This window comes from Manis pentadactyla, chromosome 6 (genome assembly GCF_030020395.1).
Source record: "Manis pentadactyla isolate mManPen7 chromosome 6, mManPen7.hap1, whole genome shotgun sequence".
NCBI lineage: Eukaryota > Metazoa > Chordata > Mammalia > Pholidota > Manidae > Manis > Manis pentadactyla.
Window position 1 is genome coordinate 33,770,492 of NC_080024.1, and position 23,068 is coordinate 33,793,559.

Genomic DNA, 23,068 nt, shown 5'->3' on the forward strand with positions numbered 1-23,068 from the left:
TCTTTCTTGTTGCTCTTTCAGGATTAGTTTTATTTGCTATACTTTCATATTGTATGTGATTTTGGGGGAGGTATCTGTCTCATGTCTCACACTGCCATCTTTACACCAATCTCCCTGAAAAGCTATTCTTGAATAATTAAACTGTGGCAAATCCATCCTATTGAATACTATTTGTCGATCAAAAAGAATGAGCTAGACCTTCCTATGAATGTCAATGTAAAAAAAATCCATTTAGGTACAGTGTAAAACTATATGTACACCAGATAGTATTTATTAAATTTCACAAATGTTTGTGTGTGTAAAGAGAGGAGGGAAGAGAGGGAAAAAAAGGGAAGGTGGGGAGGGAGAGAGGAAAGAAAGGGGGAGAGACGTGCATGTGAATGCAGAAAGTCAGGAATTATATGTTATACATTGTAGTAGTGATTATTATTAAAATGTAACTGTGTTATCTCAAACTTGATCATTATACTCTTACTTCAAAAATCAGTTCCTACAAAGTTCCTCCTAATGCTTGTCAAAGTTGAGTTGAAATGGTAATGACTTGCATAATGAATTAAGAAACTTTATGCAATGTCTTCTCTATTTCCTAATTTTGTAATTCCTAATATGCTGTAACTGATAGCATATGAGGACAACTGTCCTAGCAGTTAGTGGATCTTTAATTCAGTTCATTATGTTTTCAGAGTGTATCAGTGTGATACCTTTTGTATACACTCACCTCACTTATGGCTGCATTATCTTCTTCCCCTGGGCGCACCAGTCTATTTCCAGTCAGCCTCATGGACAATCCAAAGTCACTAATAACACAGCTTCCATCATTCTTCACCAGGACATTTCTGCTGTTTAAATCTCGATGGGATATTGCAGGTTTATAATGATCTGTTGGATAATTTCAAATATTTATTAACTATTAAGTAGAATTATTGGACACGAAATGAGTATGCAAGTAATAGAGACTATATAAATATAGAAGATAGTGTTATTTTTCTGCTCACTACTTTTCTAATAATAAAAAAGGAAATTAAGTCAAAATTTCAAATCACAATCATCACTATTTTCACTATATTTATATTTTACAAAGTTACCCCTATGCCATGTATAATTAATTAAGCCTTAAATATTCAGCTGCAACTAATAGCCAACACGCTGTTGCTTCTAATTTTAACAAATATTTGTTTTTTTCTCTTCATTTCCAGGGCAACAAAAGGAGGAAACAGAGAAAGGAATATCTGTATAAACAACAAAAAGAGTTAATTTGTCTAAAACAAGTTATCAATGAAAAACTGACATTTATCCAAAAATTGTGTATGTATCTTACAAGGTCCTCCTATGTCTGAACAGATCAAACTTGGGACAGAACATTCCAGTTCAGCTTTGTTTAGCTATGTTTCTAAGCCCACCTCAGTTAATTAAAATCAAACTAGAATAAGTTTTACAATGGACTGAAGAACAAGTAGAGTAGATGCTATCTCTCAACAAGATATGAAAACCTGTTTTCTGATTTTACTGAGAAGCAAAGCACTATTATACTCATTCTGTTGTCTATCACCAGACTTAATGCTTCATAAAGACAGATAACATATTTTAGATGAAATACAAAAGGCTTGGCACAGAGTAAATGCTTGCTGACTGAAAGAATGTATTTAACCTAATCCCTTCATCAAAAAATAATTTTTCCTCTCTATAAGGAAAGCTTATATAAATCTTAAATAGTAAACAAAACCATAGCTCTTGAATTGAAAAAAAATTATAGTACACTTTCTATAATTTAAAATAACTCCCTAGATATTCAAAGAAATAGAGCAATCAGAGCAAGTCAATAACTTTACTGAATGTTTATATTTATGTACAAATAAAATAAATATATTTGTTACTCTCATTAACAAGCATTAACTAGAATTTCACCAACAATTAAATTAAATCAATCATTCCTTTAATATAATAAAAGTAGGGCAATAACACAACTGGCAATAGCCCAACTGGAAGAAAAAGAGTAGTTACCAAGTTTCTTTATCTAAGAGTTGTTTTCTTTCTCATTTTCTCCCTTTCCCACTTCATGGTCCAGTTTTCCAAAGCTTGTACTAACATACCTCACTCAACCCCTTAAAGAGCTGTATTTGTTATTCTGGATAAAACCACAACATAAGTTTACGTGGTATAATCTCAAGCTAATATTTACATGAAAATTTATAGAGACATTGGAAAATGTTTGTATGCTAATACCAAATCAATACTTAAAGATCTCACACTTCAGGAAAACCATGCTAATAATGGGCAGGATGTTCAATGAATCAGTGTGACAGACAGAGGGGAAAATAAGATAGTCCCTTCTGCTACTGCTAAAAAAGAAAAGAAAAATAAATAGAAGAAAAGAGGAAAGGGAGGGAGCAAAGGAGGAAAGGAACAAGGGAAGAACAAGGGAGAAGAAGAGAAGAAACAAAGTAAGACCCATTACCATGAAGAGAAAGCATAGAACTATAGACTACCCTTTTAATTTATTTTTTATTAAGGTATCATTGATAAACAATCTTATGAAGGTTTCACATGAGCAATATTGTGGTTACTACATTCACCCATATTACTGATTCCCCTAAACACACCCCACTGCAGTCACTGTCCATCAGCAGAGTAAGATGGTATAGAGTCAATACTTGTAAAGACTGCCCTTTTGAGAATTCTTTTCCCCTTAAAGTTCCCCTATGTATTCATTTTAATCTTTTTATTGGGAGGTGGGGGTGCAGAGAAAAGGCAGAACATACAATGATTTTGCCCTGGGGAAGTAGCACTGCACTAGGCAAATATCTCGAAGGAAATTGGGATATAATATTATTTTAATTATATTGAAAAATAAAACCAGAATGAAAAATAGTCTGTGAACATTTACACAGACACACACTTAGAGCAAAGAATCAAGAAGGATGTACATAAACTAATCAATTGTAATTTTCTGGTTAGGTTTAAGTGATCTATATATATTCTTTCTCTGTTAGATTTGTGTGTGTGTGTGTGTGTGTGTGTGTGTGTGTGTGTGTGTGTGTGTGGTAATAACGTTACACTGATATTATGATTAGGAAAAAATTCATGGGGAGAACTAAGTAGAAATGAATAAACAGGTTTAACTCCTTACTCTGAAGCAAATACCAGCTAAATAAATAATAAAAGTATTTTTCCTTAGGACAAAATTTCTATGTTAAACAACAAAATTACTTCTGAAAATACTGGGAAGAATAGAATTTCTGAAGAACAAAAAGTGAAATGAAACTAACTGTTTTGACATAGTATACTGTATTTGGAATATTTTAAAAATAGGTAAAACCATAAATTAAAATATGTGTTATACTTATTTTTTTTGCAGTAGCATATATATATATATATATTTGGTTTAAAAAAAAGGTGAACTATTTAGTTTGAGAGTATCATCAACATTTAAATAACACTTATATTTGATGGCAATCATTCTTTTCAGCTAATGCTTGACTTGATAAATTGCTGAATCATACAAGCCTTGAAAAAGGGGATTAGGATGGTATTTTAAATTCTGAGCTAACCCAACTCTTTAAAGAAGATAGAAAATATTTTAGAGTAAGGCAACACAGTCCAAATAGTTGATGTGCTAAAGCACTAAAGTACATCAAATTGCTGACATCGGCAATAACATTGGTCAATTCTGTATTCAGGAAAAGCAAGATGTCAAGATAAATGAACTAATAAATTTTTCAGGACAAATTATTTATTTATGAAGCAGCAGCTAGAAAAGATGATCCACACTATTATACCATGGAACAAGGATCTAAGAAATTGATATATTAAGAATTCTCTTCACGAGAGGTCAGAGAAACTGAAAGAACTATGTGCTGAACTATAACCTGACAAGAAAATGCTTTAAGGGATGAAAGAGTGAGAAAGCACAAGACAGATTTTCACAGCAAAGCTAATTTAGAGGTGCCTGTGATGTGAGGTATATTTTGAAACAAAGTGAGAATACAAATACATTAAGGAGATGCTTAGCAAAAATGTGCATAAAACCTGAAGAAAACTGTAGTTATGGCAAGGAATGCAACCACAGTTCTGAAACACTGGCAAAAACTGACTCCTCATCAATGCATTTTCCTCTTCTTACGTAGTAACAGAACCCTGTATAATTTGAGGCAGTAATGAACCCAGACAAAAAAACCCTACAATATCTGTATTATCAGTACCCCTTGAGGCTAAGTGTGGTAACCAAGCATGAACTAAGTTCTGGGAAAAAAAGCATAAACATAAGATGGGACTGCTGGAGGCAGAAGGAGGCAATTCCATCTACCTTTCCTTCCTTTTCCCTGCTGGTTAGAATATAGCATGGTGAACAATGAGGTGACCTTAAAAATGTAAGACATCTAAAGAATAATGGAGGAGAAATATGACAGCCTGGGAACCTAATAATACAATGGTGCTGCCAAACAAATTTTAGACTGTCTCTCTCTAGATTCCTACATGAGAAAGAAAAAATTTCATTGTTATTGAACCTTTTATTTTTTTCCCTGACAGATTTGACCAAACTTAATTATAGCTAAGAGAAGCTCTGACCTATAAAAAGATACATTTGGGTTTTATTTATTTATTTATGTATTTATTTTTCTGGCATTTCTATATTACTTTAGGTTTTTATTTTATTTTTAAAATTTAATTTAATTTCTTTAAAAAAATTTTTTTATTATTATTAAGGTAACATTTGGGTTTTATATTAAAGACCAGCCAACCTATGGGATGAAGATCCATGTGATTCTAAAACTAAAGAAGTGATAATGCATTGTAGTTTATTTAAATAAACAAAATTAAAATGTACAAGGGAAATACAATACAGCCTAGCCAAGAGGCTCTTAACTGAGGTCCACAGGTGGACTTCAAAAGACATGAGGACATTTAGAATAAAAAAGACCATTTTTAAAAGTATGCCCATATGTATATTTTTGCAGGGAAAGTGTTCAGAGCTTTAATCAAATTCTCAATGGGATCCATGACCCCTCTAGAGTCTTGAAGTTCTTTTTCTTATCCTTCCTGTTACATTCAAATGTATTTCCTCATGCCATATCTTTCAAAGTACTGGCTAATAATAAATCTATTATAATATGAAATATACTTAGACATTGAAGATATGAGTAAAATTTCCCTTTGTGAATTTTGACCCCACAGAAGTGTCATTCATCTTTTTATTCATTGTCTTACCTCCTCGTGGTAATTCTGTATGAAGATAAGCCAGTCCTCTAGTCACAGAATGAGCCAGACGGCAAGAGCTTACCCAGTCACTTGTATGGAGACTCAAATACTTGCAGAGAGATCCCTATATAGAGAGGAAAAAAATGGAATTAATTTACTTGAACATGAGGAGAGTAAGTTAGCAGCCTTATAAACGATTTGCATAAAGGATTAGTATTTAAGGGAGATCTAGTCATTATCCATTTCTATTTCTCCAATATTAGAAATTATGGTTATTTAATTTTAAGTGATTGATTTACCAAATTAAGATAGAAAAAACAGTCTTTTAGACCCTTTCTTTACACTGAGATAACCAGTACAAATAAAAATTATGCTGTCAAGGTTTACTAGGAAACAGAAGGCTTTTGTAAATATGTATGCGTCGGTGCTACTCAAGGTGCTCACCCACAAACTATTTATTACCAGTCTGGGATAAGGAGCTAGCACCACAATGAATGCCAATGAAAGCACTGCTTCCTTCATCAAGAAAGTCTTCCTGAGAGAGAGAGAGAGACAGAGAGACAGAGAGACAGAGAGAGACAGAGAGACAGAGACAGAGAGAGAGAGAGAAACAGAGAGACAGAGACAGAGACAGAGACAGAGAGAGACAGAGAGAAAGAGAGACAGGGAGAGAGAGAAAATGAACTAACCAGTTAACTAGTGACTGAGCTGATTCACATTTTGGTGTGAGACCATTAATAACAAGTTTGTAACCCAGCAAAGCTCTCTGTAACAGTGCTCCTCCTGAAAATCTAATTAACAGCTAATATAAATGTCAGTTTATTTTTTATGAAGAACTTACATTGGGATAATACTCCATCACAAGCAAATACTCCATGCGTCCATCTGCAGTGACTCTCTCATCTCCAACTATAAAGCGAGCAATGTTGTCATGTTCCATCAAAGGCACTCTGTAAATGTTCTTCTCATTGATAAAATTCTGACGGTTTGCAAAGGAAAACACTTTGACAGCAACTGGACGTTCATCTAAGGAACCTTTATATACTGCTCCGTATCGACCTCGGCCAATCAGCTGTAAATTTATTTTTAAAGAAGCAAGATTTTAATTCCTATCACAACTGAACAATCAAATTTACTAAGTAACAAAGATAAATCCATATGTAGCTTAAGTTACTCCATTATCAAGAAATTAATAACAATCTGCATCTAACATGGCTCAGGAAGCTCCTATCAGACCGAGTACTCACAGAGATAACAACTATAAACTCTGAACCAAATTTAAAAAAGAAATTTAAAAGTGCTGGAGAATGAACAAAAGGTAGTAGATTCTGAGATAGTCAATAATTAGAAGAAACGAACGGCATAAGGCAGCCACTCATTTTTATAGCTTTTAGCCTGAGAACAGGCTGAAATTAGCACTGTGCAGTGAAGCTAAAACTGTCATAGAAAAATCCATAATCTTTCTGGCCCCAGGAACCAACCGACAGAACTTAGGGCAACCAAAACTACTAGAAAGTGAGGGTAGAATCCTGGAAAAGATTGTCAGAGGGGGAAAAACCCAATGAATGGATGAGACACACCCCAGCTAAAGATAAAATAACTCAACTGAGATTTGAGCTTCCACCAATGAACAAGTTTTCAGTGAAGTCCAAAAAAGTTAATTCCCTATTAAAACAAGTAATGAGACTGAACAAACTTTAGAAGAATCCAACAGAACACAATATAACATTCACAATATCCAGGATACAATAAAAATTTACTTGATACACAAAGAACAAGCAAAATGTAACCCATTCTTTTCTTTTTTGCTTCTGAGGATTTCTCTCACTTTTCATAAAACAGGTTGGCAATTTACCATCACTTCTTCAAAGATATTTGTTATATTTCATTTACTATTTCTAGGCCAAAATTTAACAGACTGACTGTCCTGTAGAAAGGTTATACAAATACATAGTTAAAGCAATGTTTGGAAGTGTTTCTTTTACTCAGTGCAGGATAAAATCCTGTGGTTTTAATTAGTTTTTTTTCAATTTCATATATTAGATATATTATTACACATTTATTAGCCATATTTACTTCTTTTGCAGCTTGGCAGTTCTTCTCTTTACTCCATTCTTTATGGATTGTTTATTTCATATTGATTTATACCAGCTCTTTATCAATTCTTTGTTTATGTGCTAAAATACTTTACTGAATTTGGCTTTTAAAATGTTTTCGCTTTGCAATTTGCTTTATTCCCTTATCATTACATCCAGAAGATCACTCCATAGTAGGATATACAGATTTTTCTCATTTCTTTTTACATTGCATAGTACTTCACTATGTGTTCATTCAACCAGATTTCTATGAATGGACATCTGTGTTTAGTTTTTTACTTCTACAATAGGTGCCACATTGCATGTTATTTTGTACTTTTTCCCAAACATTGTTAGGAATTTCTGGGTAAAAAGTTAAAAGCATATGTAACTTTACTAGATAGTGTCAATTCCTTTCTGAGGCATTAATACCATTTTGCATTCCCAATGGTAACGTATGACAGTGCCTCAATTCTTACAGCTTTGCCAACAGGTATGTTGTAATTGTTTAACTTTAGTATAGTTGGTTCACAATCTGATATTAGTTTGACGTATACAACACAGTTGTTCAACAGCTACCCACACTATTAAATCCTCACCCCAACCAACTACTGCAGTTACTATCAACAAAAAGATGTTACAGACTCATTGGCTATATTTTCCATGCTTGTAAGTCCAGGGAGAGGAAATCCCGGGCAAAATACCCCTAAAAACCAAAACCAGTCAAAGGGAGAAATAAAGTTTAAAACCCGTTTATTTCTCACAAACTGCAGTGCCAGGCCGTCTTTCTTTGCTCCAGCTGCAACCACACCGGCCCTCCCCCTCACCTCTCAGGTACAGATAAGCCCTCTGTTGCCCAGGTAATCACCCATTGATATGGAGATGTACTTCTCCACCCCTGAGGAAAGATGCAAATGCACTAAAGCCATACTTCTTTCCACTCTGAACGCCTATTGATATGCAGATATACTAAAGCCAGGTGAGATATTCTGGAAATGCTACAATTTTACCCACGATACTGTACTACAATCCCTGTGACCAACTTATATTATGACTGAGAATTTTGTGTCCCTTTATCCCCCTCAACCTCCCCACCAGCCGATCCCAACCCCTCCTGCACAGTAACCACCAGTCACTTTGCATTATCTATGAGTATATTACTATTTTGTTCTTTTTGTTCTGTTTTGGTTTTGGTCCACAAATAAGTGAAATCATATGGTATTTGTCTTTCTCCACCTGGCTTATTTCACTTAGCCTAATACTCTCTAGGTCTATCCATGTTGTCACAAATGGTAGGATTTCTTTTTTATGGCTGATAATATGGTGTATACATACCACTTCTTTACCCGTTCATCTATTGATGGACACTTAGGTTGCTTCCACATCTTAGCTATTATAAATAACGTGGTGATAAACATAGGGGTGCATATGTCTTTTCTTTTTATTAAGTATTGATATATAATCTTATGAAGATTTCACATGAAAAACACTGTGGTTACTACATTCACCCATATTATCAAGTCCCCCCAAATGACATTGCAGTCACTGTTCATCAGTGTAGTAAAATGCCACAGAGTCACTACTGTCTTCTCTGTGCTACACTGTCATCCCTGTGACCCCCCACACACAATGTGTACTAATCACAATACCCCTCAATCCCCTTCTCCCTCCCTTCCCACCTGCCCTTCCCCACCCCTCCCCTTTGGTAAAGGCTAGTCCCTTCTTGGAGTCTGTGAGTCTGCTGCTGTATTGTTCATTCAGTTTCGCTACATTTTTATACTCTATAAATGAGGGAAATCATTTGGTACTTGTCTTTCTCCACCTGGCTTATTTCACTGAGCATAATACCCTCTAGCTCCATCCATGTTGTGGGGTGCATGTGTCTTTCTGAATCAGGTATTTTGTTTTCCTTGAGTAAATTCCTAGAAGTAAAATTAATGGATTTTCTATTTTTAGTATTTTGAGGAACCTCCATATTGCTTTCCACAATGGTTGCACCAATTTACATTCCACCAACAGTGCAGGGGTTTTTCACATCCTCGCCAGCATTTATTATTTCTTGTCTTTTGGAAAATGGGCATCCTAACTGTTATGAGGTGATATCTCATTGGTTTTAATTTGCGTTTCCCTGATGATTAGCAACCTGGAGCATCTTTTCATGTGCCTGTTTGCCATCTATATTTCTTCTTTGGAGAAGTGTCTGTTCAGGTCCTCCACCCATTTTTTAATACGGCTATTTGATTTTTTGGTGTTGATGTGTGTGAGTTCTTCATATATTTTGGAAGTTAACCCCTTATCAGATGAGTCTTTTACGAATATATTCTTCAATATTGTATGGTGCCTTTTTGTTCTGCTGATGGTGTCCTGTACTGTAGAGAAGCTTAAATAAGTTTGATATAGTCCCACTTGTTCATTTTTAATTTTGTTTCCCTTGCCTGGGGAATGTGTCCAGAAAAAACTGCTCATGCTTATGTTCAACAGACTTTTGCCTATGTTTTCGTCTAAGAGTATTATGGTTTCATGTTTACATTCAGGTCTTTGATCCATTTTGAGTTTACTTTCGTGTATGGAATTAGACAATAATCCAGTTTCATTCTCTTGCATGCAGATGTCCAGTTTTGCCAACATCAGTTATTGAAGAGACTGTCTTTACCCCGCTGTTTATTCATGGCTCCTTTATTATATGTTAGTTGACCATATATGCATAGGTTTTATCTGGGCTCTCTATTCTGTTCCATTGATCTCTGTCTGTTCTTTGGCTAGTACCTTACTGTTTTGATTACTATAGCTTAGTAGTAGAGCTTGAAGTCAGGGAGCGTAATACACCCAGCTTTGTTCTTTTTTCACAGGATGGCTTTGGCAATCAGTGGTCTTTTGTGGTTCCATATGAATTTTAGGATTACTTGCTCTAGTTCATTGAAAAATGCCATTTATATCTGATAGGGATTGCACTGAATCTGTAAATTACTTTGGGCAGGATGGCCCTTTTGACAATATTCATTCTTTCTATCTGTGAGCATGGGATAGATTTCCATTTATTGGTATCTTCTTTAATTTCTCTCATGAGTGTTTTGTAGTTTTCAGAGTACAGTTCTTTCACCTCCTTGATTAGGTTTATTCCTAGGTATTTTATTCTTTTTGATGCAATTGTAAATGGAGTTGTTTTCCTGATTTCTCTTTCTACTAGTTTGTTGTTAGTATATACAAACAACAGATATCTGTATATTAATTTTGTATCCTGCAACTTTGTTCAATCCTATTTTTAGTTCTAATAGTTTTTTTGGTGGAGTCTTTAGGGTTTTCTATATATAGTACATGTCATCTGCAAATAGTGACAGTTTTAACTTCTTCCTTACCAATTTGGATGCCTTTTATTTATTTATGTTGTCTGATTGCCATGGCTAGGAACTCCAGTACTATACTGAATAAAAATGGTGAGAGTGGACATCCTTGTCTTGTTCTGATCTTAGAGGAAAAGCTTTCAGCTTTTTGCCATTGAATATGATATTAGCTGTGAGCTTGTTGTAATATGGTCTTTACCATGTTGAGGTATATTTCCTCCATATCCATTTGGCAGATAGTTTTTAATCATGAAGGGATGTTTAATTTTGTCAAATCCCTTTTCAGCATCTACTGAGATCATCATATGGTTTTTATTCCCCTTTTTGTTAATGTGGTATACAACATGGATTGATTTACAAATATTGAACCATCTTTGCATCCCTGGAATAAATCCCAGTTGGTCATAATTGATGAACTTTTTGATGTGTTTTTGAATTTGGTTTGCTAACATTTTGTTGAGGTGAATTCGGTTTTTAACTTTGTTTATCTCCCAAATGGAAGGCTCTTAAAATGTTTTATGCAATCAAATCTACTATATATATTATTTAAGAGCTCTATGGTTTGGAGATCATAGCTTATTTATCCTAATAAAGATAATGAAAACATTCATCATGGTAAGACTTTTAACACAGGTTCTGAGATGTTACCAAATGAATGTTAACTTCTATGGAATATATAATACTTCTATATATCTATACAAATATGTAATGTGTGTACAAAGAATATTTATTTGGCGTTTGTTATAGATTTCTTGCATTGCACATTTTCAGAATTTCACATACTCTTTATTCCCTTATTCTGTTTAAGGCTGTACTCAAATATCATCTCCTTTCTAAATATACTTCCCACCATCTCCTTTGCAAGGATATTTTAATAAACTACTTTCTATAACTTTATCTCCTTATCCACTTTACTTTCAACACAGCACTTAGCAGAAATAATATAGATTCAACTGTTTACATACTTGCAGACTCTCTCCAACTAGAATATAAGCATCAGAGGGATAACCTTATTGCTCATCTATATTCTCAGTGCCTAGAACAGGCCTTGACACAAAACTGATAGTTAATAAATCACTGCTGATTAAATGAATGCATGATTTAGTGAGTGAGTAAAATCACTGCCTCATATACATACCATGAGGGTGGAAGAGCAGCCCATAATCTAAGAGCAGTCTTACCTCCAAGAGTTTCAGATTATCAAGGTCAAGGGAGGGCTCTGATGCTGCCGCCTCCATCATGTTCATACTGTGAAGACCTTGCTTACGGTCTCCTGTAGGAACAGGAAAAAGTTACTCATGTGTTTTTCTCTTAAAATAAAGGCCATGATAATACCTTTTACTACTTTACAGTTCAAAAGAAGAACTACACAATGGCAGGCAGCAAGAATTATACCCAATGTCAATGGGGGTCAATCTATTTACTAAACTAGGAATCACCTATAAAATGAAGATAAATGATGACTAACATCAAGCTGAAATCTGTGAGATGGTTCCAGCAACAGACCAGTTTAAGACCCTAAGAAATACTGTGGAAACATTAAGGACTTTATTAAACCTATTCAAATGAAAGAAAGAATGGGTGCTGGTTTCCTAAAAAACTCATCAAGTCCAAAGCTTATTAGAATCAACTAGATATTTGATGATACTGAGGAATTACACTTTCTAAATGTGAAAATGGTATGTATGTGGTTATATATATTTTTAAGTCCTCGTATTTCAGAGATAATATGAAAGTATTTACAGATAAATGGAATCTGTGATTTACTTCAAAATAATCCAGTGGCATGGAAGGTTTTGTATGATGAGTAGGACTAAAAATGTGATAATCAGTGAAGCAGCATTTCAGGTATTTTGCGTATGTTTGAAACTTTCCACAAAAACTAGGAAAAAATGTTAAGAAAGAGGATGGGAGATATTGTTGCACAGAGGGGATTTCTAAGTATAAAAAAATTTAAGAAAGAGAAAACTAATTATCATTAAATGACATGTTTAAGCAGCAGGACAAAAAGTCATATTTTTACCTGTCAGCATCCTGTATCCGAAGCATAAGGCAACTATCAAAACAGCTAATACAGAAACTGATGCCAAAGCAATGATTATTGTCTCATCTCGGTTAAATGAATGAGGTGGACCTAAAAGAAAAATTAAAAAATATGATCATCGGAGATTAAAGATGGTGGCATGAGAGGAGAGACAGAGGCTTCCTCCTAAAACTGGATACAATTAGAAAATATAGCTGGTGCAACTAATCCTGAGAGAGCAACAGGAAAGAAGACAGCACCAGACTGTACACACCTGGAGAAAAGAGCACACCTCACAGAACGGGGTAACGTACCAGAGCTGTGTCTCCGGGGGACCCGAGCCCTTCCCCCACCCCAGCTCAACGGGGAGAGGAAGAGAAACTGAGCAAGGAGGGAGTGGAAGGCCTGGGACTGCTGAATACCTAGCTCTGGAGATCTGCTCTGGGAGCACAAACCTACATTTCATGGTGCTTTCATCATTCTCTTCTGATTATGGGGTTGGAAAGCTGGGAAAGGTGGAGTTCCTGGGGAGACTGGGAATCCGGTCACTTGTGGAAAGCAGGGATCCATATCCAGCTGCTCTGGGACATAAGCTTATATCTGTGTGCTCTGCCCACTGGTTCAGGCAGTGAAGACAGGCACAGCAGCCGGTAAGCGAGGAACAGCTCTTTCCTCCCCCCAGCCATCAATACCGCTCCCCTGTGACCTCAGATATTGCTTCAGGGGCTGACCACCTCCAGAATAGGGCTTCTGGACACTAGGGGGCGCCATACACATATAAGAAACGCCAAAGAAACCTGGTACAGAGTAAAATTATTAATACAACTCCCAAGAAAGATTTAAATGATATGGGCCTCGTGACTCTTCCTGAAAGGGAGTTCAAAATAAAAATCATCAACATGCTAATGGAGGTACAAAAAGACATCCAAGAATGCAGGAATGAATTCAGGTCGGAGAGCCAATCGTTGAAGGGCACGATGGAGCGTATTAAAAGAAGGTTGGATATGGTGGAGGAGAGGATAAATGAAATGGAAACTAGAGAAGAGGAATACAAAGCTGAGACACAGAGAGAAAAAAGGATCTCTAAGAAAGAATATTGAGAGAAGTGTGTGACCAATCCAAGTGGAACAATATTCGTATTATAGGGATACCAGAAGAAGAAGAAGAGAGAGAAATGGATAGAAGGTGTCTTTGAGGAGGTAGTTGCTGAAAACTTACCCAATCTGGGGAAGAAGACAGTCTCTCAGGCCATGGAGGTGCACAGATTTCCCAACACAATGGACACAAGGAAGGCAACACCAAGACATATAATAATTAAAATGGCAAAGATCAAGGATAAGGACAGAATATTAAAAGCAGCTACAGAGAAAAAAAGATCACATACAAAGGAAAGCCCATCAGGCTAACATCAGACCTCTCAGCAGAAACCTTACAGGCCAGAAGGGAGTGGCACAATGTATTTAATGCTATGAAGCAGAAGGGCCTGGAACGAAGATAACTTTATCTGGCAAGATTATCATTTAAATTTGAAGGAGGTATTAAACAATTTCCAGATAAGCTAAAGCAGACAGAATTTACCTCCCACAAGCCATCTCTACAGTCTGTTTTGGAGGGACTGCTATAGAAGGAAGTATTCCTAAGATTGAACAGCTGTCACCAGAGGCAATAAAACCACAGTAAAGAAAGTAGAAAAGCTAATTACTAAGCAAATGTAAAATTAAATTAGCTATCCCCAGAGACAATCAAGGGATACACAAAAAGTACAGAATAAGATTCCTAATATATAAAGAATAGAGGAGGAAGAAAAAGGAGGAGAAACAGAAAAGAACCTTTAGATTGTGTTCGTAAGAGCATACTAAATGAGTTAAGTTAGACTCTTAGTAAGGAAATTAACCTTGAACCTTGGGTAACCATGAATCTAAAGCGTGCAATGGCAATAAGTACATACCTATCGATAATCACCCTAAATGTAAATGGACTGAATGCACCAATCAATAGACATAGAGTTACTCAATGGAAAAAAACAAGAACCATCTATATGCTGCTTACAAAAGACTCACTTCAAACCCAAAGACATGCACAGACTAAAAGTCAAGGGATGGAAAAAGATATTTCATGCAAACAATAGGGAGAAAAAAGCAGGTGTTACAGTTCTTGTATCAGACAAAATTGACTTCCAAACAAAAAAAGTAACAAGAGATAAAGAAGGACATGACATAATGATAAAGGGGTCAGTCCAACAAGAGGATATAACCATTCTAAATATATATGCACCCAACACAGGAGCACCAGCATATATGAAACACATACTAACAGAATTAAAGGAGGAAATAGAATGCAATGCATTCATTTTAGGAGACTTCAACACACCAGTCACTCCAAAGGATAGATCCACCAGACAGAAAATAAGTAAGGACACAGAGGCACTGGACAACACACTAGAACAGATGGACCTAATAGTCATCTATAGAACCCTACATCCAAAACTAACAGATTATACATTCTTCTCAAGTGCACATGGAACATTCTCCAGAATAGACCACATACTGGACAACAAAAAGAGCCTCAGGAAATTCAAAAAGATTGAAATTCTACCAATCAACTTTTCAGACCACAAAGGAATAAAACTAGAATTAAATTTTAAAAAGAAAGAAAAAAGGCCCACAAACACATGGAGGCTTAACAACATGATCCTAAATAATCAATGAATCAATGACCAAATTAAAATAGACATCAAGGAATATATGAAAACAAATGACAACAAAAACATAAAGCCCAACTTCTGTGGGACGCAGCAAAAACAGTCTTAAGAGGAAAGTATATAGCAATCCAAGCCAATTTAAAGAACGAAGAACAAACCCCAATGAATAGTCTAATGTCACAATAAAAGAAATTGGAAAAAGAAGAACAAATGAGGCCTAAAGTCAGCAGAAGAAGGGACATAATAAAGATTAGATAAAAAATAAATAAAATTGAGAAGAATAAAACAATAGAAAAATCAATGAAACCAAGAGCTGGTTCTTTGAGAAAATAAACAAAATAGATAAGGCTCTAGCCAGACTTATCAAGAGAAAAAGAGAATCAACACACATCAACAGAATCAGAAATGAGAAAGAAAACATCACGACGGACCCAACAGAAATACAAAGAATTATTAGAGAATACTATGAAAACCCATATGCTAACAAGCTAGAAAACCTAGAAGAAACGGACAACTTCCTAGAAAAATACAACCTTCCAAGACTGACCAAGGAAGAAACAAAATCTAAACAAACCAATGACCAGCAAAGAAATTGAAACGTTAATCAAAAAACCACCAAAGAAAAAAAACCCTGGGCCAGATGGATTTACCTCGGAATTTTATCAGACATACAGAGAAGATATAATACCCATTCTCCTTAAAGTTTTCCAAAAAATAGAAGAGGAGGGAATACTTCCAAACTCATTCTATGAAGGCAACATCACCCTAATACCAAAACCAGGCAAACACCCCACCAAAAAAGAAAACTATAAAGACCAATATCCCTGATGAACGTAGATGCAAAAATACTCAATAAAATATTAGCACACCAAATTCAAAAATATATCAAAAGGTTCATAAACCATGACCAAGTGGGATTTATCCCAGGGATGCAAGGATGGTACAACATTCGAAAATGCATCAACATCATCCACCACATCAACAAAAAGAAAGACAAAAACCACATGATCATCTCCATAGATGCTGAAAAAGCATTCAACAAAATTCAACATCCATTCAAGATAAAAACTCTCAGCAAAATGGGTATAGAAGGCAAGTTCCTCAACATAATAAAGGCCATATAGGATAAACCCACAGCCAACATCATACTTAACAGCAAGAAACTGAAAACTTTTCCTCTGAGATCAGAAACAAGACAGGGATGCCCACTGTCCCCACTGTTATTCAACATAGTACTGGAGGTCCTAGCCATGGCTATTAGACAAAACAATGAAATACAACCAATCCAAACTGGTAAAGAAGAAGTCAAACTGTCACTATTTGCTGATGACATGATATTGTACATAAAAAAACCCTAAAGACTGCACTCCAAAAATACTAGAACTGATATCAGAATACAGCAAAGTTGCAGGATACAAAATTAACACACAGAAATCTGTGGCTTTCCTATACACTAACAATGAGCCAATAGAAAGAGCAATAAGGAAAACAATTCCATTCACAATAGCATCAAAAAGAATAAAATACCTAGGAATAAACCTAACCAAAGAAGTGAAAGACCTTTACCCTGAAAACTATAAGACACTCTTAAGAGAAGTTAAAGAGGACACTAACAAATGGAAACTCATCCCATGCTCTTGGCTAGGAAGAATTAATATCATCAAAATGGCCATCCTGCCCAAAGCAATATACAGATTTGATGCAATCCCTATCAAATTACCAACAACGTTCTTCAACGAACTGGAACAAATAGTTTTAAAATTCATATGGAAACACCAAAGACCCCGAATAGCCAAAGCAATCCTGAGAAGGAAGAATAAAGTGGCGGGGGATCTCACTCCCCAACTTCAAGCTCTACTACAAAGCCACAGTAATCAAGACAATTTGGTACTGGCACAAGAACAGAGCCACAGACCAGTGGAACAGAATAGAGACTCCAGACATTAACCCAAACATATATGGTCAATTAATGTATGATAAAGGAGCCATAGACATACAATGGAGAAATGACAGTCTCTTCAACAGATGGTGCTGGCAAAACTGAATAGCTACATGTAAGAGAATGAAACTGGATCACTGTCTAACCCCATACACAAAAGTAAATTCAAAATGGATCAAAGACCTGAACGTAAGTTTGAAACCATAAAACTCTTAGAAAAAAAACAAGAGGCAAAAATCTCTTGGATGTGAACATTAGCGATTTCTTCATGAATATATCTCCCCAGGCAAGGAAAACAAAACCAAAAATGAAGAAGTGGGACTATATCAAGCTGAAAAGCTTCTGTACAGGAAAGGACACCATCAATAGAACAAAAAGGTACCGTACAGTATGGGAGAATATTTTCGTAAATGACAGATCCGATAAAGGGTTGACATCCAAAATATATAAAGAGCTCATGCACCTCAACAAACAAAAAGCAAAAAATCCTTTTAAAAAATGGGCAGAGGAGCTGAACAGACAGTTCTCCAAAGAAGAAATTCAGATGGCCAACAGACACATGAAAAGATGCTCCACATCGCTAGTCAGAGAAATGCAAATTAAAACCACAATGAGATATCACCTTACACCAGTAAGGATGGCCACCATCCAAAAGACAAACAACAACAAATGTTGGCGAGTTTGTGGAGAAAGGGGAACCATCCTACACTGCTGGTGGGAATGTAAATTAGTTCAACCATTGTGGAAAGCAGTATGGAGGTTCCTCAGAATGCTCAAAATAGACTTACCATTTGACCCAGGAATTCCACTTCTAGGAATTTACCCTAAGGATACAGCACTCCAGTTTGAAAAAGACAGATGCAGCCATGTTTATCACAGCACTATTTACAATACCCAAGAAATGGAAGCAACCTAAGTGTCCATCAGTAGATGAATGGATAAAGAAGACGTGGTACATATACACAATGGAATATTATTCAGCCATAAGAAGAAAACAAATCCTACCATTTGCAACAACATGGGTGGAGCTAGAGGGTATTATGCTCAGTGAAATAAGCCAAGCAGAGAAAGATAAATACCAAATGATTTCACTCATCTGTGGAGTAAAAAAACAAAAGAAAAAGTGAAAAAAAAAAAATTTCCCAGGAACAAAACCCCCGGGCCAGATGGATTTACCTTGGAATTTCATCAGACATACCGAGAAGATATAATACACATTCTCCTTGAAGTTTTCCAAAAAATAGAAGAGGAGGGAATACTCCGAAACTCATTCTATGAAGTCAACATCACCCTAATACCAAAACCGGGCAAAGACCCCACCAAAAAAAAAAATTACAGACCAATATCTCTGATTAACGTAGATGCAAAAATACTCAAGAAGATGTTAGCAAACGGAATTCAAAAGTACATCAGAAGGATCATACACCATGACCAAGTGGGATTCATCCCAGGGATGCAAGGATGGTACAACATTCGAAAATCTATCAACATCATCACGCACATCAACAAAAAGAAGGACAAAAATCACATGATCATCTCCATAGATGCTGAGAAAGCATTCGACAAAATTCAACATCCTTTCATGGTAAAAACTCTCAACAAAATAGGTATACACGGCAAGTACCTCAACATAATAAAGGCCGTATGTGATAAACACACAGCCAACATCATAATGAACAGTGAGAAGCTGAAAGCTTTGCCTCTGAGATTGGGAACAAGACAGGGATGCCCACTCTCCCCACTGTTATTTAACATAGTACTGGAGGTCCTAGCCATGGCAATTAGACAAAACAATGAAATACAACCAATCCAAATTGGTAAAGAAGTTAAACTGTCACTATTTGCAGATAACATGATATTGTACATAAAAAAACCAAAAGACTCCACTCCAAAACTACTAGAACTGATATCGGAATACAGCAAAGTTGCAGGATACAAAATTAACACACAGAAATCTGTGGCTTTCCTATAAAGTAAAAATGAACTAATAGAAAGAGAAATCAGGAAAACAATTCCATTCACAATTGCATCAAAAAGAATAAAATACCTAGGAATAAACCTAACCAATGAAGTGAAAGAACTGTACTCTGAAAAGTATAAGACACTCTTAAGAGAAATTAAAGAGGACACTAACAAATGGAAACTCATCCCTTGTTCTTGGCTAGGAAGAATTAATATCGTCAAAATGGCCATCCTGCCCAAAGCAATATACAGATTTGATGCAATCCCTATGAAATTACCAACAGCATTCTTCAAGGAACTGGAACAAATAGTTTAAAAATTCATATGGAAACACCAAAGACCCCGAAAAGCCAAAGCAATCCTGAGAAGGAGGAATCAAGTGGGGGGGATTTTGCTCCCCAACTTCAAGCTCTACTACAAAAGCCACAGTAATCAAGACAATTTGGTAATGGCACAAGAACAGAGCCACAGACCAGTGGAACAGAATAGAGACTCCAGACATTAACCCAAACATATGTGGTCAATTAATGTATGATAAAGGAGCCATAGACATATAATGGAGAAATGACAGTCTCTTCAACAGATGTTGCTGGCAAAACTGGACAGCTACATGTAAGAGAATGAAACTGGATCACTGTCTAACCCCATACACAAAAGTAAATTCGAAGTGGATCAAAGACCTGAATGTAAGTCTTGAAACCATAAAACTCCTAGAAAAAAACATAGACAAAAACCTCTTGGACATAAACATGAGCGACTTCCTCATGAACATATCTCCCCGGGCAAGGGAAACAAGGAAAAATGAACAAGTGGGACTATATCAAGCTGAAAAGCTTCTGTACAGCAAAGGACACCATCAATAGAACAAAAAGGTACTCTACAGTACTGGAGAATATATTCATAAATGACAGATCTGATAAAAGCTTGACATCCAAAATATATAAAGAGCTCACACACCTCAACAAACAGTAAACAAATAATCCAATTTAAAAATGGGCAGAGAAGCTAAACAGACAGTTCTCCAAAGAAGAAATTCAGATGGCCAACAGACACATGAAAAGATGCTCCACATTGCTAGTTATCAGAGAAATGCAAATTAAAACCAGAATGATATATCACCTCACACCACTAAGAATGGCTACCATACAAAAGACAAACAACAACAAATGTTGGCGAGGTTGTGGAGAAAGGGGAACCCTCCTACACTGCTGGTGGGAATGTAAATTGGTTAAACCATTGTGGAAAGCAGTATGGAGGTACCTCAAAAAGCTCAAAATAGACATACCATTTGACCCAGGAATTCCACTTCTAGGAATTTACCCTAAGAATGCAGCAGCCCAGTTTGAAAAAGACAGATGCACCCCTATGTTTATTGCAGCACTATTTACAATAGCCAAGGAATGGAAGTAACCTAAGTGTCCATCATTAGGTGAATGGATAAAGAAGATGTGGTACATATACAGAATGGAATATTATTCAGCCATAAGAAGAAAACACATCCTACTATTTGCTACAACGTGAATGTAGCTTAAGGGTATTATGCTCAGTGAAATAAGCCAGGAGGAGAAAGACAAGTACCAGATGATTTCACTCATCTGTGGAGTATAAGAACAGAAAAAACTGAAAGAAGATAACAGCAGCAGACTCACAGAACCCAAGAATGGACTAACAGTTACCAAAGGGAAAGGGACTGGGGAGGATGGGTGCGAAGGGAGAGATGAGGGTGGGGAAAAAGAAAGGGGGCCTTACGATTAGCATGTATAATGTGGGGTGGGGGTAGAGGGAGGGATGTGCAAGACAGAGAAGATAAGTAATGATTCTACAACATCTTACTATGCTGATGGACAATGACTGTAATGGGGTTTCTTGGGGGTACTTGGTGAACGGGGGAGTCTAGTAAACATAATGTTCTTCATGTAATTGTAGATTAATGATAACAAAATGAATTTAAAAAATGATCATCCTTTTTTCAGTAATCTGTTAAATACTGACAGAATGCATCAATGTACAAATATGGAATCTTTTTGCATCAAAGGAAATTAAGGAATAATAAATTTGTGGTAATTGCAAATTGCATTTTTCAGTCATACATACCTATATTATTATATAGATTTACTACACTGACCCTTCTGTTAGTTGCGCTCCTAAATTATGGAAATAGAAACTATATCATGGGACAGCATAGACAGACTAGAATAGTATTTAAGAGAACAGTCTTTGGAATCTCATTTGATTTTAAATCTTGACTGTACACCATTATTAGTGTGTTCAGCAAATTATTTGACTTTTCTGATCTGCAATTCTATCATTTGTAAAATAGTACTACCTCACAGTCTCCTGTGAGGCTTAGAGAGGAGTCTAAGTATCTAGTGCACTGTTGAGTGTATATTTATCAATACAATAATTGGTAGTTATTGTCTCTATCAATATTATGATTATTAATGAAGAGATGGCATGGCTTTACAAGCAGTTAAATGGGAAGTGGGCTTGCAACTTATTGTTCCACTTATTGTATGACTTTAGGAAAATTTCTTTATCTATCTGAACCTAAATTTATTCACTTGCAGAAAGGGAACACACATACCCAAGTCACAGGGCTATCATGAGCATATAAAACTTTGCATGTTAGTTCCATTCTGCAGATCAGAGCATGTCTAGAGAAAACACCCTTTAAAAGGATGGATGTCCACAATCTGAAACACATCTAGACGAGAGCAAGTAGAATAGTGAAGGTATGAGAACTCTGTAATGTGATGGGTAGAAAGAACCGGATGTGGCCAGTGTGGAAAAAGAGAAAACTTAGGAGGATGTGATAGCTGTCTTCATATGGAAAAACGTACTTGTAGCTAGAGAGAATAAAAAGATCCAATTAGTGCATGTTCAAGGACAGCAGTTTTTAGCTAAGCATACAGAAGAACTTATGGGTTATAAATAAAGCTCTCTAAAATGGAATGAGTTACCCTATGAAATAGCCGTTCATATTTTTTAACTGGAAGTATCTGCACAGTGTTGGTAATAATGACTAGAGGCTGTGCTTGATGATTGCTTCCTTATTTAATCATTCATTACATTCAATAAAAATGATGTATATAGTATTTTAAATCTTTCTCACTTTAGACACTACATTCATGTATTATATTAACTGGGAGCCTCTACGGCAAAGTCAGAATTGTCAATGGCAGAGTTCCTCTGATGAGCATTCTTGTTCTAAATGAATGTATTTTGTCGAAGTCAAAATATGTATAATTGAATATTAAAATGCCAAACGTATTTCCATAGAAGGATCTGTTGAAGAACTGATAAACTCTCTTAATCTTCAGGATGCTTACTGGATTTTAGTAGAATTTAACATATTGATAAGTATTCTTTTAACACAAAGAATAAGTTATAGGAAGAAAGCCTCATATAAAAACTAATTTTACCATGACACATCACTTCACATGCACTAGGATGGCTCAATTAAAAAAATAAATAAGTAAAAATGATTGGTAATGATTTGGAGAAATTAGAACTCTTGTATACAGTAGGCATACATGTTAGTAAACTTGTTTCTCTTCTGTTAATTCATTTGTTATAGTGTGTGTGTGTGTGTGTGTGTGTGTATGGGGTGGGGAGTTATCAGGTATCTAAGCAGTCATGAGCAGGTTCTGCACTGTCCTAAGGTCCTACCGATCTCCATGTACCCCGTGTCATCAGATGGCAGAATATACCCTCAAACTGTCAATCAACATATCAATTAAATGACATAAGATGCAGGGAGGGAATTTCTACCATTCTAAAAATCACCCTTAACCCTAATAATGGAGTTATCTTCTGATATGCTTATTGCTG

At 35.8% G+C, this 23,068-nt stretch overlaps 1 protein-coding gene across 2 annotated transcripts in view; it reads right to left on the minus strand.

Annotated features, from left to right (window-relative positions):
* Positions 1-23,068, minus strand: part of BMPR2 (bone morphogenetic protein receptor type 2) — a 217,323-nt gene that overhangs the window by 38,827 nt on the left and 155,428 nt on the right. For both annotated transcript variants that reach the window (XM_036928171.2, XM_036928169.2), the window contains exons 4-8: positions 12,636-12,746; positions 11,794-11,885; positions 6,038-6,268; positions 5,206-5,320; positions 719-879 (exon numbers count right to left, since the gene is read on the minus strand). In XM_036928171.2, coding sequence (XP_036784066.1) covers positions 719-879; positions 5,206-5,320; positions 6,038-6,268; positions 11,794-11,885; positions 12,636-12,746 — 710 coding nt within the window. The remainder of the gene's footprint in view (positions 1-718; positions 880-5,205; positions 5,321-6,037; positions 6,269-11,793; positions 11,886-12,635; positions 12,747-23,068) is intronic.